The following is a 16,012-nucleotide window of genomic DNA, read 5'->3' as shown; positions in this document are numbered from 1 at the left end:
TCTTAAGATGAGGGAGCTAAGGTCTCTCTGTAATATAAAGAAAATAACCATTGGCTCCAGACCTACCAAAATTCAGCTCCAGGAGCTGTTGGCAGAGTTTGAAAAAGCCAACCCCTCTGATGATGACATCACAGAGGAAGAAATTAGTGACTTGGAGGCCAATGTCCCTCCTCCAGTCCTAAATAGGGAGAACAGGACCCCTCAAGTCCTGTCTCCAACTGTGTTAGTCAGAAATAGTGAGTCCCTCACAGGAGGGTCCCACATTTCTGAAATCACTGAGGATGCTCTCAGTGAAGATGACCTCCTGTTAGCCAGGATGGCCAAAAGATTGGCTTTAGAGAGACAGCTCCTAGCCATAGAAAGGGAAAGACAAGAGATGGGCCTAGGACCCATCAATGGTGGCAGCAATATGAATAGGGTCAGAGATTCTCCTGACATGTTAAAAATCCCCAAAGGGATCGTGACAAAATATGAAGATGGTGATGACATCACCAAATGGTTCACAGCTTTTGAGAGGGCTTGTGTAACCAGAAAAGTGAACAGATCTCACTGGGGTGCTCTCCTTTGGGAAATGTTCACTGGAAAGTGTAGGGATAGACTCCTCACACTCTCTGGAAAAGATGCAGAATCTTATGACCTCATGAAGGGTACCCTGATTGAGGGCTTTGGATTCTCCACTGAGGAGTACAGGATTAGGTTCAGGGGGGCTCAAAAATCCTCGAGCTAGACCTGGGTTGACTTTGTTGACTACTCAGTGAAAACACTAGATGGTTGGATTCAAGGCAGTGGTGTAAGTAATTATGATGGGCTGTACAATTTATTTGTGAAAGAACACCTGTTAAGTAATTGTTTCAATGATAAACTGCATCAGCATCTGGTAGACCTAGGACCAATTTCTCCCCAAGAATTGGGAAAGAAGGCGGACCATTGGGTCAAGACAAGGGTGTCCAAGACTTCAACAGGGGGTGACCAAAAGAAAGGGGTCACAAAGACTCCCCAGGGGAAGGGTGATGAGACAACCAAAACTAAAAATAGTAAAGAGTCTTCTACAGGCCCCCAAAAACCTGCACAGGAGGGTGGGCCCAGAGCCTCTTCACAAAACAATGGGTACAAGGGTAAAAACTTTGATCCCAAAAAGGCCTGGTGTCATAGCTGTAAACAGCATGGACACCAAACTGGAGACAAGGCCTGTCCCAAGAAAGGTTCCACTCCAAACTCCCATCCAGGTAACACTGGTATGGCTAGTCTCCAAGTGGGATCAACAGTGTGCCCAGAGCAAATCAGGGTCCACACTGAAGCTACTCTAGTTTCTGACGGTGGGGTGGATTTAGCCACACTAGCTGTCTGGCCGCCTAACATGCAAAAATACAGACAGCAACTCTTAATTAATGGGACTAGAATAGAGGGCCTGAGGGATACAGGTGCCAGTGTCACCATGGTGACAGAGAAACTGGTTTCCCCTGGCCAATACCTGACTGGAAAAACTTACACAGTCACCAACGCTGACAATCAGAGAAAAGTACATCCCATGGCAATGGTTACTTTAGAATGGGGAGGGGTCAATGGCCTGAAACAGGTGGTGGTCTCCTCAAATATCCCAGTGGACTGTCTGCTTGGAAATGACCTGGAGTCCTCAGCATGGGCTGAGGTAGAACTAAAAACCCATGCAGCAATGCTGGGTATCCCTGAACTGGTGTGTGTGAAAACAAGAGCACAATGCAAGGCACAGGGTGAAAAAGTAGAGCTGGAGTCTGGAAAAATGGCCCAGCCTACCAAGAGAACAGGAAAGTCAGTTGGGAAACCAACTGCAACACAGCAAAAGAAAGGGAACCTCTCTTCTCAGGAAGAAGTTCTGCCCTCTGAGGGAACTGAGCCTTTGGAGCTTGAACCTTATCAGGTTGAGCTCTTAGGCCCAGGGGGACCCTCAAGGGAGGAGCTGTGTAAGGGACAAGAAACCTGTCCCTCTCTTGAAGGCCTTAGGCAGCAAGCTGCTGAAGAGTCCAAAGGCAAGAAAAATGGAACACATAGGGTCTATTGGGAAGATGGACTCCTGTACACTGAGGCCAGAGACCCCAAACCTGGTGCCACTAGGAGAGTGGTAGTGCCTCAGCTGTTCAGAGAGTTCATCCTAACATTGGCCCATGACATTCCCCTTGCTGGACATTTGGGACAAACCAAGACGTGGGAGAGGTTAGTCAACCACTTCTACTGGCCCAATATGTCCAACATGGTTAAGGAGTTTTGCCTCTCCTGCCCCACCTGTCAAGCCAGTGGTAAGACAGGTGGGCATCCAAAGGCCCCCCTCATTCCACTTCCAGTGGAGGGGGTTCCCTTTGAAAGAGTGGGTGTGGACATAGTTGGTCCACTAGAACCTCCCACAGCCTCAGGAAATATGTATATCCTGGTAGTAGTGGATCATGCTACCAGGTATCCTGAAGCTATTCCCCTTAGGTCGACTACTGCCCCTGCAGTAGCCAAGGCCCTCATTGGTATCTTTACCAGAGTGGGTTTCCCTAAGGAGGTGGTGTCTGACAGAGCTGCCAACTTCATGTCAGCATACCTGAAACATATGTGGAATGAGTGTGGAGTGACTTATAAATTCACTACACCTTACCATCCACAAACTAATGGCTTAGTTGAGAGATTCAACAAGACATTAAAGGGCATGATCATGGGGCTCTCAGAAAAGCTCAAAAGGAGATGGGATGTCCTCTTGCCATGTCTGCTTTTCGCTTACAGAGAGGTACCACAGAAGGGAGTAGGATTCTCACCCTTTGAACTTCTGTTTGGTCATCCTGTAAGGGGACCACTTGCTCTAGTTAAAGAAGGCTGGGAGAGACCTCTCCATGAGCCTAAACAAGACATAGTGGACTATGTACTTGGCCTTCGCTCTAGAATGGCAGAGTACATGGAAAAGGCAACCAAAAACCTTGAGGCCAGCCAACAGCTCCAGAAGTTTTGGTATGACCAAAAGGCTGCACTGGTTGAGTTCCAACCAGGGCAGAAAGTCTGGGTTCTGGAGCCTGTGGCTCCCAGGGCACTCCAGGACAAATGGAGTGGCCCTTACCCAGTACTAGAAAGGAAGAGTCAGGTCACCTACTTGGTGGACCTGGGCACAAGCAGGAGCCCCAAGAGGGTGATCCATGTGAACCGCCTTAAACTCTTCCATGACAGGGCTGATGTGAATCTGTTGATGGTAACAGATGAGGATCAGGAGGCAGAGAGTGAACCTCTCCCTGATCTTCTGTCATCAGACCCAAAAGATGGCACAGTAGATGGAGTGATCTACTCAGACACCCTCTCTGGCCAACAGCAAGCTGATTGTAGGAGAGTCCTACAACAGTTTCCTGAACTCTTCTCCTTAACCCCTGGTCAGACACACCTGTGTACCCATGATGTGGACACAGGAGACAGCATGCCTGTCAAAAACAAAATCTTTAGACAGTCTGACCATGTTAAGGAAAGCATCAAGGTGGAAGTCCACAAGATGCTGGAATTGGGAGTAATTGAGCGCTCTGACAGCCCCTGGGCTAGCCCAGTGGTCTTAGTCCCCAAACCTCACACCAAAGATGGAAAGAAAGAGATGAGGTTTTGTGTGGACTACAGAGGGCTCAATTCTGTCACCAAGACAGATGCTCATCCAATTCCAAGAGCTGATGAGCTCATAGATAAATTAGGTGCTGCCAAATTCTTAAGTACCTTTGACTTGACAGCAGGGTACTGGCAAATAAAAATGGCACCTGGAGCAAAAGAGAAAACAGCATTCTCCACACCTGATGGGCGTTATCAGTTTACTGTTATGCCCTTTGGTTTAAAGAATGCCCCTGCCACCTTCCAAAGGTTGGTGAATCAAGTCCTTGCTGGCTTGGAGTCCTTTAGCACAGCTTATCTTGATGATATTGCTGTCTTTAGCTCCACCTGGCAGGATCACCTGGTCCACCTGAAGAAGGTTTTGAAGGCTCTGCAATCTGCAGGCCTCTCTATCAAGGCATCCAAATGCCAGATAGGGCAGGGAACTGTGGTTTACTTGGGCCACCTTGTAGGTGGAGGCCAAGTTCAGCCACTCCAACCCAAGATCCAGACTATTCTGGACTGGGTAGCTCCAAAAACCCAGACTCAAGTCAGGGCATTCCTTGGCTTGACTGGGTATTACAGGAGGTTTGTGAAGGGATATGGATCCATTGTGACAGCCCTCACTGAACTCACCTCCAAGAAAATGCCCAAGAAAGTGAACTGGACTGTGGAATGCCAACAGGCCTTTGACACCCTGAAACAAGCAATGTGCTCAGCACCAGTTCTAAAAGCTCCAGATTATTCTAAGCAGTTCATTGTGCAGACTGATGCCTCTGAACATGGGATAGGGGCAGTTTTGTCCCAAACAAATGATGATGGCCTTGACCAGCCTGTTGCTTTCATTAGCAGGAGGTTACTCCCCAGGGAGCAGCGTTGGAGTGCCATTGAGAGGGAGGCCTTTGCTGTGGTTTGGTCCCTGAAGAAGCTGAGACCATACCTCTTTGGGACTCACTTCCTAGTTCAAACTGACCACAGACCTCTCAAATGGCTGATGCAAATGAAAGGTGAAAATCCTAAACTGTTGAGGTGGTCCATCTCCCTACAGGGAATGGACTTTATAGTGGAACACAGACCTGGGACTGCCCATGCCAATGCAGATGGCCTTTCCAGGTTCTTCCACTTAGAAAATGAAGACTCTCTTGGGAAAGGTTAGTCTCATCCTCTTTCGTTTGGGGGGGGGGTTGTGTAAGGAAATGCCTCCTTGGCATGGTTGCCCCCTGACTTTTTGCCTTTGCTGATGCTATGTTTACAATTGAAAGTGTGCTGAGGCCTGCTAACCAGGCCCCAGCACCAGTGTTCTTTCCCTAACCTGTACTTTTGTATCCACAATTGGCAGACCCTGGCATCCAGATAAGTCCCTTGTAACTGGTACTTCTAGTACCAAGGGCCCTGATGCCAAGGAAGGTCTCTAAGGGCTGCAGCATGTCTTATGCCACCCTGGAGACCTCTCACTCAGCACAGACACACTGCTTGCCAGCTTGTGTGTGCTAGTGAGGACAAAACGAGTAAGTCGACATGGCACTCCCCTCAGGGTGCCATGCCAGCCTCTCACTGCCTATGCAGTATAGGTAAGACACCCCTCTAGCAGGCCTTACAGCCCTAAGGCAGGGTGCACTATACCATAGGTGAGGGTACCAGTGCATGAGCATGGTACCCCTACAGTGTCTAAACAAAACCTTAGACATTGTAAGTGCAGGGTAGCCATAAGAGTATATGGTCTGGGAGTCTGGTTTACACGAACTCCACAGCACCATAATGGCTACACTGAAAACTGGGAAGTTTGGTATCAAACTTCTCAGCACAATAAATGCACACTGATGTCAGTGTACATTTTATTGTAAAATACACCACAGAGGGCACCTTAGAGGTGCCCCCTGAAACTTAACCGACTGTCTGTGTAGGCTGACTAGTTCCAGCAGCCTGCCACACCAGAGACATGTTGCTGGCCCCATGGGGAGAGTGCCTTTGTCACTCTGAGGCCAGTAACAAAGCCTGCACTGGGTGGAGATGCTAACACCTCCCCCAGGCAGGAGCTGTGACACCTGGCGGTGAGCCTCAAAGGCTCACCCCTTTGTCACAGCCCAGCAGGGCACTCCAGCTTAGTGGAGTTGCCCGCCCCCTCCGGCCCCGGCCCCCACTTTTGGCGGCAAGGCTGGAGGGAACAAAGAAAGCAACAAGGAGGAGTCACTGGCCAGTCAGGACAGCCCCTAAGGTGTCCTGAGCTGAAGTGACTCTAACTTTTAGAAATCCTCCATCTTGCAGATGGAGGATTCCCCCAATAGGGTTAGGATTGTGACCCCCTCCCCTTGGGAGGAGGCACAAAGAGGGTGTACCCACCCTCAGGGCTAGTAGCCATTGGCTACTAACCCCCCAGACCTAAACACGCCCTTAAATTTAGTATTTAAGGGCTACCCTGAACCCTAGAAAATTAGATTCCTGCAACTACAAGAAGAAGGACTGCCTAGCTGAAAACCCCTGCAGAGGAAGACCAGAAGACGACAACTGCCTTGGCTCCAGAAACTCACCGGCCTGTCTCCTGCCTTCCAAAGATCCTGCTCCAGCGACGCCTTCCAAAGGGACCAGCGACCTCAACATCCTCTGAGGACTGCCCCTGCTTCGAAAAGACAAGAAACTCCCGAGGACAGCGGACCTGCTCCAAGAAAAGCTGCAACTTTGTTTCCAGCAGCTTTAAAGAACCCTGCAAGCTCCCCGCAAGAAGCGTGAGACTTGCAACACTGCACCCGGCGACCCCGACTCGGCTGGTGGCGATCCAACACCTCAGGAGGGACCCCAGGACTACTCTAAGACTGTGAGTACAAAAACCTGTCCCCCCTGAGCCCCCACAGCGCCGCCTGCAGAGGGAATCCCGAGGCTTCCCCTGACCGCGACTCTTTGAATCCCTAAGTCCCGACACCTGGGAGAGACCCTGCACCCGCAGCCCCCAGGACCTGAAGGACCGGACTTTCACTGGAGGAGTGACCCCCAGGAGTCCCTCTCCCTTGACCAAGTGGAGGTTTCCCCGAGGAACCCCCCCCTTGCCTGCCTGCAGCGCTGAAGAGATCCCTAGATCTCCCATTGACTTCCATTACAAACCCGACGCTTGTTTCTACACTGCACCCGGCCGCCCCCGCGCTGCTGAGGGTGAAATTTCTGTGTGGGCTTGTGTCCCCCCCGGTGCCCTACAAAACCCCCCTGGTCTGCCCTCCGAAGACGTGGGTACTTACCTGCAAGCAGACCGGAACCGGGGCACCCCCTTCTCTCCATTCTAGCCTATGTGTTTTGGGCACCACTTTGAACTCTGCACCTGACCGGCCCTGAGCTGCTGGTGTGGTAACTTTGGGGTTGCTCTGAACCCCCAATGGTGGGCTACCTTGGACCAAGAACTGAACCCTGTAAGTGTCTTACTTACCTGGTAAAACTAACAAAAACTTACCTCCCCTAGGAACTGTGAAAATTGCACTGTGTCCACTTTTAAAGTAGCTATTTGTCCATAACTTGAAAAGTATACATGCAATTGAAATGATTCAAAGTTCCTAAAGTACTTACCTGCAATACCTTTCGAATGAGATATTACATGTAGAATTTGAACCTGTGGTTCTTAAAATAAACTAAGAAAAGATATTTTTCTATACAAAAATCTATTGGCTGGATTTGTCTCTGAGTGTGTGTACCTCATTTATTGTCTATGTGTATGTACAACAAATGCTTAACACTACTCCTTGGATAAGCCTACTGCTCGACCACACTACCACAAAATAGAGCATTAGTATTATCTCTTTTTACCACTATTTTACCTCTAAGGGGAACCCTTGGACTCTGTGCATGCTATTCCTTACTTTGAAATAGCACATACAGAGCCAACTTCCTACACCATAAAAAGGAAAAAATGAAGCACAAGGAGGGCAAAAATCTGGCTGATAGGGGCTGACAGCGAGAGAGAGAGAGCTGGGCCTGGCACTAGGATGTAACTCAGATGTCATATAGGCACGTCAGGTATCAGTTCTAAAACTGTCAGCACCAATGTCATGCAAGTGTAGTTTTCCATTTTCTTTTCTTAAACATGATACATATAATCAAGTCACGTGTTTGAACATTCTAGTAGTGTGAATGGAATAAGTCCAGGTTATTGATACAGTAAGAAAGGTGTCTATTTTATTGTGTCTAATGTATGTTTTCAAGAAGCTGTTTCAAGAAAGATTTAAAAGAGTATTATTCCTTAGTGCAGACCTGAAGCTCATCATGTATATTCATTCAAATAATAAGCAGTGGCAAAGCCAATAGGGTGGATTTTTGGTAGGGGAAGTGTGAGGAAATAAAGTTGAATGTCTGTGTGTTTCCCCATTTATCTTGTAAACGAAGTCCCACAATGAAGCCAAATATTGGGCAACAACATTATGGAACCTGAGAGTTGGAAGGCTTTGCTGTACAGATTTCATTAGCAGTGTTACACTGTATCTAACAGAAGAACATTATGACAGTAAAACAAAATTGCAAGCATTTCTCCTATCACTTTTTTTGTGTTTGATGATATTATGAAACGGGGGTCACAAGGTGGCTTTTATGTTGTAAGTGATGAATGTAAAAAGCTTCTCTAGCAAAATACTGCATAGTAGGCGCTCTGACAAAAGGCCGTGCTTGCATTGCACACATGCCTATTTTGTCAACAAAAAGAGCTGTAGATCTAACATGTTATCAGGACAGCAGAATTAAAGAAAAGAAATCCCAAGAGACATTAATAAATAGGACTGTGCCCTAATGAAAGGATAAGACATGAAAACTCAAAGCGCTTCCCAAACAAAAAATATATAATTGAGTCAGCAAAGTATAGCAAAGAACACACACAATGGGCATTAATCTATATGATGCATCTGCAATTCAGCAAAAGACTTACTGAACTGTTCATTCACCAAATCCTAATTGGAACACCAATGGGACAATGTAACAGCTTCAAAAGATTGTGGATGATGGACAGCCCTCGTAAGCAATAGTAAACAATGAAGAAACATGAAAGCCAAGGTTGGAAGTAGACTGACCCAAAGCACACTCTCTCTTCCTGTACTTCTGTTTAATTGAAGAACTGATAATGTGATCTTTCCAATCGATAAGGCTATGCAGAGCCCTATTTAAGTATATTATTATGTACATATATCAAATCACACAGCCCTTCATTGTCTATTTTACAAATCTCTATCGAAATTTGTCCAATCTCTAAGGTACACCAATCGGGTTGCAAGGATAAAGTGTTTTACAACATAATTCAGATGTGTTGCGTATTCGGATGTGTTGTCTGAGGATATGTAAGTACTTCCATGACTTGTTAGCTCAAAGCAATGGGAGTATTTCCAAACATTTCAGCTAGAAAAATAAAGTGAAGCATAACAAATGCTATTCGACATGACCATATTTCATTCATTAGGGATGTACCGTTCAAAAAGGCAATTCCAGATAGTATATTTGCCTTCCTTTTAATTGTGTTACTTTGAATTGCTAGTTATAAACCATCCTTCCTGTTTCCAAGCTTTACTGTAGCAACTGACTCAAACTCAATTGTGCAGTTTTGATCTGAAAGGACATTTATAGTTGTCTGAGACATCAACTGCATTGGCTGCGCTGGACTACTAGACTGGGAAAGTACTGGGAAAAGGGATATTCATAAATACATGGTAGAAGATTCCCATCTCCCTCTCTAGATGTGGTGTATAATCTGTGGCTCAAAAAGGGAGCCCTTTAGTAATTGACCAGATATAGCCATTGGGTTTGTGTGCATCCACAAAGGAGGACTGCATGTGGAATGTGAAAAGGTTGCATTCCTTATTTTTGCCATAGCCCATGGTGAGCGCTGCCCTGCCTGGATCTGAACAATACAGCAGTGGAGAATGTGAAGCAAATAAAGACAATATGAAGCATGGATATGGTTTGTAACTACGCCCTTTCTGGAAGGGATTGTCAGCCATAGAGCTACATTGACACACACTGACAGGGAGTTGGTGAAAGTCCCACTGTCATTTTGTTCCAAGTGAGACACAGGGAAGGTGTGCACCACAACAGTGTATACCTGCTGTCTGCATCAGGGAAGGCAATGCATATAAATGTTGACAGGCACTAACCCAACAGCAGGGGTATTTTAAGTACTGTGCCAATATTTGGTATTTTTCTTGGTCTACAGTTTGTTCATCACAGCATGGTTGCAGTATGGATGTCTAATAGTAGATCCATGCACCTCCATAATATTCAGTAGGCTGTACAACAGTGAAAGGAACAGTTGTTATTATTACTAGTATGTATTACACCTAGAGAGGGAACAGACTTGAGAACAATGTAAAAAAATAGTCCCATGGAACAGAACTGTAAATGGTCAATAGAGATAAGGATATCAAACAGGATATCATTTTAAAAAATACAACTGAAGATTGCATACAAAAATGATCGAATTACAATCAGTCTTTCTATTTACATAGGAAATGTCTACTGAAATATTACTTATTTGTTTAGTAGATAACATCCGGATATGTGTATATTGTTAAACTGTCGATGCACAATTACCCTTCCAAATACGTATGAAATCTTAGGATTCTGGGCTTTTGGTTCTCTCACAGACAACGAGATCTCCTTTTTTGGAAAACCAAACCATATCCTTGTCAGAAATAGATAGGAGCAGGGATAAAGTGCCTGAAACAGAGTTGGTGGTATGCTACAGAACGCATTATCTTCGACACCTATGTTGTAGTACATGTGAGAGGATAACAATGAAAGCCTATATCACACTATGGCCCTCATTCTGACCTTGGCGGTCGGCGGAGAGGCGGCGGTCGGACCGCGAACAGACCGGCGGTCAGAAAAATGGCATTCTGACCGCGGCGGTCACCGCCGCGATCGACCGCCACTTCCCCACTCCGACCGCCACGGCGGTCATGACCGCCGGGCTGGAGTTTGCGCACTCCGGCCCGGCGGTCGTCCCAAGACCGCCAACGGTATCATGACCCTGCCTACCGCCGCGGTTTCTGGCGGTCGGGAACCGCCATGCGAACCATGGCGGTAAGCACTATCGGGGCCAGGGAATTCCTTCCCTGGCACTGATAGGGGTCTCCCCCACCCCCCACTACCCACCCGAGTCCTCCCCCCACACCCTCCACCCCCCTGCCACCCCCCAGAGGTGGTACGAACCCCCTCCCCACCCCCACCCCGACATGCACATACATGCACCCCGACATGCACACACCCCCAACATGCACATATACACACCCCCTACACACACATACACAACGGGGACACATACCCGCACACATACATGCAGACATGCGCACCTGCCGAACAGCACACATTACCCATAGACACAGCAGCACCCCCGCCCGCATACACGCACTCACACACCCCCTCTACACACTCACACACACACCCCCATGCACGCCCACATCACACAACACCCCCCCTCCCCCTCCCCTCACGGACGGTCAACTTACCTTGTGCGTTGGGCCTCCGGGAGGCGACGGGAGCCATGGGGAGGTGACCGCCAACAGAACACCGCCAACAGAAGACCGCCACACAGATATGTGGGTCGTAATTCTGTGGGCGGTGTTCTGCTGGCGTGGCGGTGGAGGTTGACCAGTCTCCACTTTTCCGCCGACCGCCAGTGTGGCTGCTGGCGGTTTCCCGGCGGAACGCTCCCAGCGGTCGGAATGCGCACAGCGGCATACCGCCGCGGTCGGCGGTCTTCACCGCGGCGGTAACTCGGCGGTCTCGCGAAAAGACCGCCAAGGTCAGAATGAGGGCCTATATTACTACGAGGCAATGTGGATGCTGGAAGCAGAAGGTGTCCCCAGACCCATCTATTCTGCTGGACATGGTGTCTCTTCTGTGGGGGTGCTCATGGGGCAGATGAAGGGGACAGCACCTTCCAAACCAGACACTGAACCACACATGGCACTGACTATGCTAATGGTTACTGCAATGTGTCTATTTTAATTGCCTTGTTATATTTGTAAGTTGGTGAGTATATAGTTTGTTTATGGTGCATATAATATGGTGTCTTGTGTTGCCTTCTTTTTACTGTGAGAAGTATCTTTGAGTCTGTTTCTTTCAACAGGTTTACATCCAGAAAATGCTTGCAAAACTTCCTGCATAAAAATTGGCCTTCCATCATTTATGCTTTTTAAAAATCGACCTCTGCTTCTTTCTACCTTCTGTCTCACTCTAAAAATGTCATGCCTAACTGCCTTAAAGCTCTTTGAAAACCATAAAAATATTTGTTAATTCCAGATAAGAACTGTGTCTCACCTGGCCCCCCTCTAATGATCACATCTATGTCGACATTTACCACAGAATGCATGGGATGAGCATGCAAAACTAACCCCAATAACCAGATGACTAACCATTAATTTAGCTCCCAAGTAGCATTCTACTCACCCCAAAGCACCACAACACCTCGTCAGGGCTAGTAGGCACTACACAAATGCAATTTCTAACAATTTATTATAACTTTGAATTTAATATAATCAAAAGCTGTCATGTGTATACCCCAGGAAGTTTCTGAAAGTTTTTGAAAACAATGGGCCTGATTTAAAGTTTGGCAGAGGGGCTACTCTAAATCATGTATTTGCACTTTCAAGAACAGAACAAATGCACTGATATTATGAACTTTCTTAATTATTACTCCAAGAGTTTTATTTTTCTTATGGGTTCATACATCTAATTTTAGTTAACTTAAAACTTGTAATCTTGTGTATGTCATTTTAATATTGTTGTTAAATACAAACATTTGTTTTAAAAACTGTTTTTCCAGAGTTGCATGTCACTCTGATTCACGTAGACATAACAAAAGAAAGAAACCAAAATAGGCACTCAGTCACACAATCAACCAACAGACAGATGGAAAATAGGTACAGATGCGGAGCTGATCAACAGAGAAATTAAACAACAGAAAAAGAATGGACAGAAAGGCAGCAAAACATTGAAAAAGTGTCAATTAATAGAACAGACAGAGAGAGCTGCATAGGTATTTCTGGATAACAGCTGTCCAATGAAGGATATAATTTACAATATCCGCCATGATAGCTCTATGTATTTGCAGTAGTTTCCCAAATAAGAGTTTGCACATTCTACATCATCAGTCTGTGGTGATGTATTTAATCCTGTTATTGGTAAGGAGTGAAGCAAACACTAGGAAATACTCTACAAAACTATTGTTTGTATGCTTTGACGTGACACACAAAGGCCTTTTATGCAAGGTAATAACAAAGCAGCCCTCGACAGAAGCATTAGAAACATGTAAAAAGAAACTACTGTCAATGCTTAAAACATTATGTTCATAATAGCTCTTGGTAATGTAAAACCCACTAATCGTGTAGAGGAGAACTGCAACATCAAGTGTCTCTATAAACTCTAGATCTGGTACTTAAGATTGCTTTTGACAGATAATATCATTTTACTTTCTACCCATTTTTGTCTTGCTGAGATTAGGTAACTTACCTCAAATGCCTGAAAGGTTAGTCCAACATTGTAGTTCTCTTGCACTGTGATCTTCCACACACATTCCTTCAGTGGTCTGTAGTCATCTGGATAGTTTGGAGACTGGATCTGACCAGATTCTTTGTGGATCTCACCTCCACAGATTGCTGCAAAATGGGAATATGTCCTAAAAACTTAGGGTTGTTTTTATTTCAACACAGAAGACCATTACATTTTACATCTTTAGAACAACAAAACAAAATGACTCCCTACCATAGTGACCACAATCAAGGAATAGAGTAAATGGCTAAACTGCACTAAATATCAGTTCTTCTTGCACTTTTCAGTCAGATCTTGGTGAGTGGTCCAGAGAACAAAGCTACAAAAGGTTCTATGGTATGAGGTAAAATATTGCTGCAAAGCCAGTAAAGGAGCTAAAGTACAAAGACTTTTTACTGTTGTGCTAAACAAATAGATCTACTTAAAAGCATTATGATACTTGCTTGTTTTCAATTAACTGCATTTTCTTTGGCAGGCTGAAAATAATACACTGGGGCCTTGATTCACAATGTTGAAAACAAATAGGCTTGTTGTTAAAAATTGGGTTGCAACCACAATCCTAGTCAGGGTAAGTATCAGGCAAACCCTAAACTAACGTTTTCTCACCCTCTGGTAGTTTGGCATAGAGCAGTCAGGTTTAACTCCAATGAGTGCCGCCGACGGGGAAGCGAGGACCTTGCACCGAGAAAAGCACTGCAATGCTGGTTTCGAGGGCAATGCACTGGTGTTGCAATTTACAGTGGCAATGCGATGCTGGTTTTGCCGGTTCCGACCTATGTAGCAGAGCTGATGCATTAATTTTCTGCACGCACCAGCGGCGATATGTCGATTCTGCTACTGCAGCAGAGGATGCATCAGTTCCACTGGAGCAAGTACCTTAAGCCCACTTCCAAGGGCCCAGGAATGGGTAGCACCAATTGGCAGAACAGACTCACAAATGGCAGAGTTCAGTTGCAGGAAAAGGGTGGTTGGTAGTCTGTTATGTCCTGGAGACTTCAGCTCAGGAGTCCAGAGATAAGCCCATGGAGACATTCTGGGTTCAGGTGATGAAGATCCAGTCCTTCTCCTTCAGGCAGCGGGCAGCAGGGCAGCACATCAAGACAGGAGTCCAGCAAAATGCCAGTCCAGCAGAGTGGCAGTTCTTCAGAAGCACCTACCTAGCAGAGTATTTATAGTCCAGAAGTATAATGAGTTGGTGGCGTCAGAGGTCTAGTACCTATACCCATTTGGACCTTTGAAGTAGAAGAGATTTCGAGGACAGGTCTTTAAAGTGAACAGAGTTCCTTCCCTTTCTGCCATGCTTCAGGCTCACTACAAGGGTTATGCAGTCCGGGGGACAGGACACATCCTATTCAGGTGTAAGGCCGTGGCCAGCTTCTCCCTCCCATCCTCCCAGGATGAACCATCAAGTCATACCTAAGCTCAAATTGTGTGTGGCTGTCCTGAGGGAATACACACAGCCCTGCTGTCACCCACCTCAGACAAGTGATCACAGACAAGCAGCAGGGACCAAATGGTTAAAGTCAGAAAAAGCCAACTTTGTAAAACAGACATGTTTCAGGATTACAATGTAAAATCCAAATTCACCATAAGTTGTGATTTCAAATTGTGCTTCCAGAGACACCAAAGTCAAAAAGTTCATTGTTTCCAGATTGTGAATTACATTTATAAAATGTAATAAGGTAATCCCAATCTTATCCTATGGGAAAGATAGTCCTTGTTGTAGTGAAAAACAACTTTGGGAGTTCTTCAGTACCAGGACATGTAAAACCTAAAAGTGCAAGTCCTGCTTTTTAAATACATTGCGCCCTGCCCTCTGGGTTGCACAGGGCCTACCTTAGGGGTGACTTATATGAATAAAAAGGGATGGTTTAGGCCTGGCAAAAGGGTTACTTTGCCAGGTCGATATGGCAGCAGTGTAAAACTGCACATACAGGCTTTGCAATGGCAGGTCTGAGACATGGATATAGGGACACTTAGATGTCATATTCAGTGCTGCAGGCCCACAAGTAGTATTTAATTCACATGCCCTGGTGGGTTTATTTAGTGCACTTTACTAGAGACTTATGAGTAAATGAAAATTGAAAATAAGCCGATGTTACAATGTTTTATACAGAAAGTCCAAGCACTCTAGCACTGGTTAGAGGAGGTGAAGGCAAAAGGTCTGGGGATGCCCCTGCTGAAAGGCCAGGTTCAATACACGCAAAGTAACAATACCTGATCAACTTCATGAAGAGAGGATGAACTCACACAACATTCTTCACATACACTGGACACACCACAGCTTAAAGTATACTTCGAATAAGAAGGAGGTGGGCACATGTATTTACTAGCAGACAGCACTGTCATATCGTAGTGTTCAACTACTATGCGGCCTTTCCTGTTATACCCGATGCAGCGGAAGCAGGAACATCGTCCTGTGGAGTCATGTGTTTTTTTTTTTGTAATTCACTCTTGGATTTAGGAAAACAGGCAGCAGTCGTGGTTGCATCGCTGCATTACACTAATGGCAGCAAGCCCCACAGTCACTCTGGAAGTGGTCCATCATTCACGTGGTTCAGTTATTAACTTTTGATGTTTTTATCATTTGGATAATGAGCCTTCTAGCCAATCACTCTGGATATTTCATACAATGCACATTTATAAAGGCCAACTTCTTTGTACAATTCTGGTCATGTGATATATTTTCCTACATGTAGTTTGTGGCCCAGCAATTCCTCTAATAGATTAACTTTTTTTAGTAAATACACTGATTGATTGGTTCTGACCTACAATCACTTTTAATGTTGCTATTAGTTACGGAGTATTTGTTTTTCCACAAACTCTGCAAACTTTATTAATGGATAACTTTAAAATAGGGAATCATGTTTCCCTTTAAAAGAGCAATGCAGAATTATCAGCTCAACTTCCCAGTGCTGAAAGGAACTTTATTTAG

General features: G+C 45.7%; 1 protein-coding gene across 1 annotated transcript in view; it reads right to left on the bottom strand.

Annotated features, from left to right (window-relative positions):
* TLL1 (tolloid like 1) overlaps window positions 1-16,012 on the bottom strand; it is a 519,202-nt gene that overhangs the window by 303,720 nt on the left and 199,470 nt on the right. Inside the window, exon 12 of the mRNA XM_069243956.1 lies at window positions 13,039-13,184. Coding sequence (XP_069100057.1) covers window positions 13,039-13,184 — 146 coding nt within the window. The remainder of the gene's footprint in view (window positions 1-13,038; window positions 13,185-16,012) is intronic.

This window comes from Pleurodeles waltl, chromosome 1_2 (genome assembly GCF_031143425.1).
Source record: "Pleurodeles waltl isolate 20211129_DDA chromosome 1_2, aPleWal1.hap1.20221129, whole genome shotgun sequence".
In the NCBI taxonomy this organism is placed as follows: Eukaryota; Metazoa; Chordata; class Amphibia; order Caudata; family Salamandridae; genus Pleurodeles; species Pleurodeles waltl.
The sequence above is the reverse complement of the archived record's forward strand: the minus strand, read 5'-3'. Positions and strand labels throughout refer to the sequence as shown.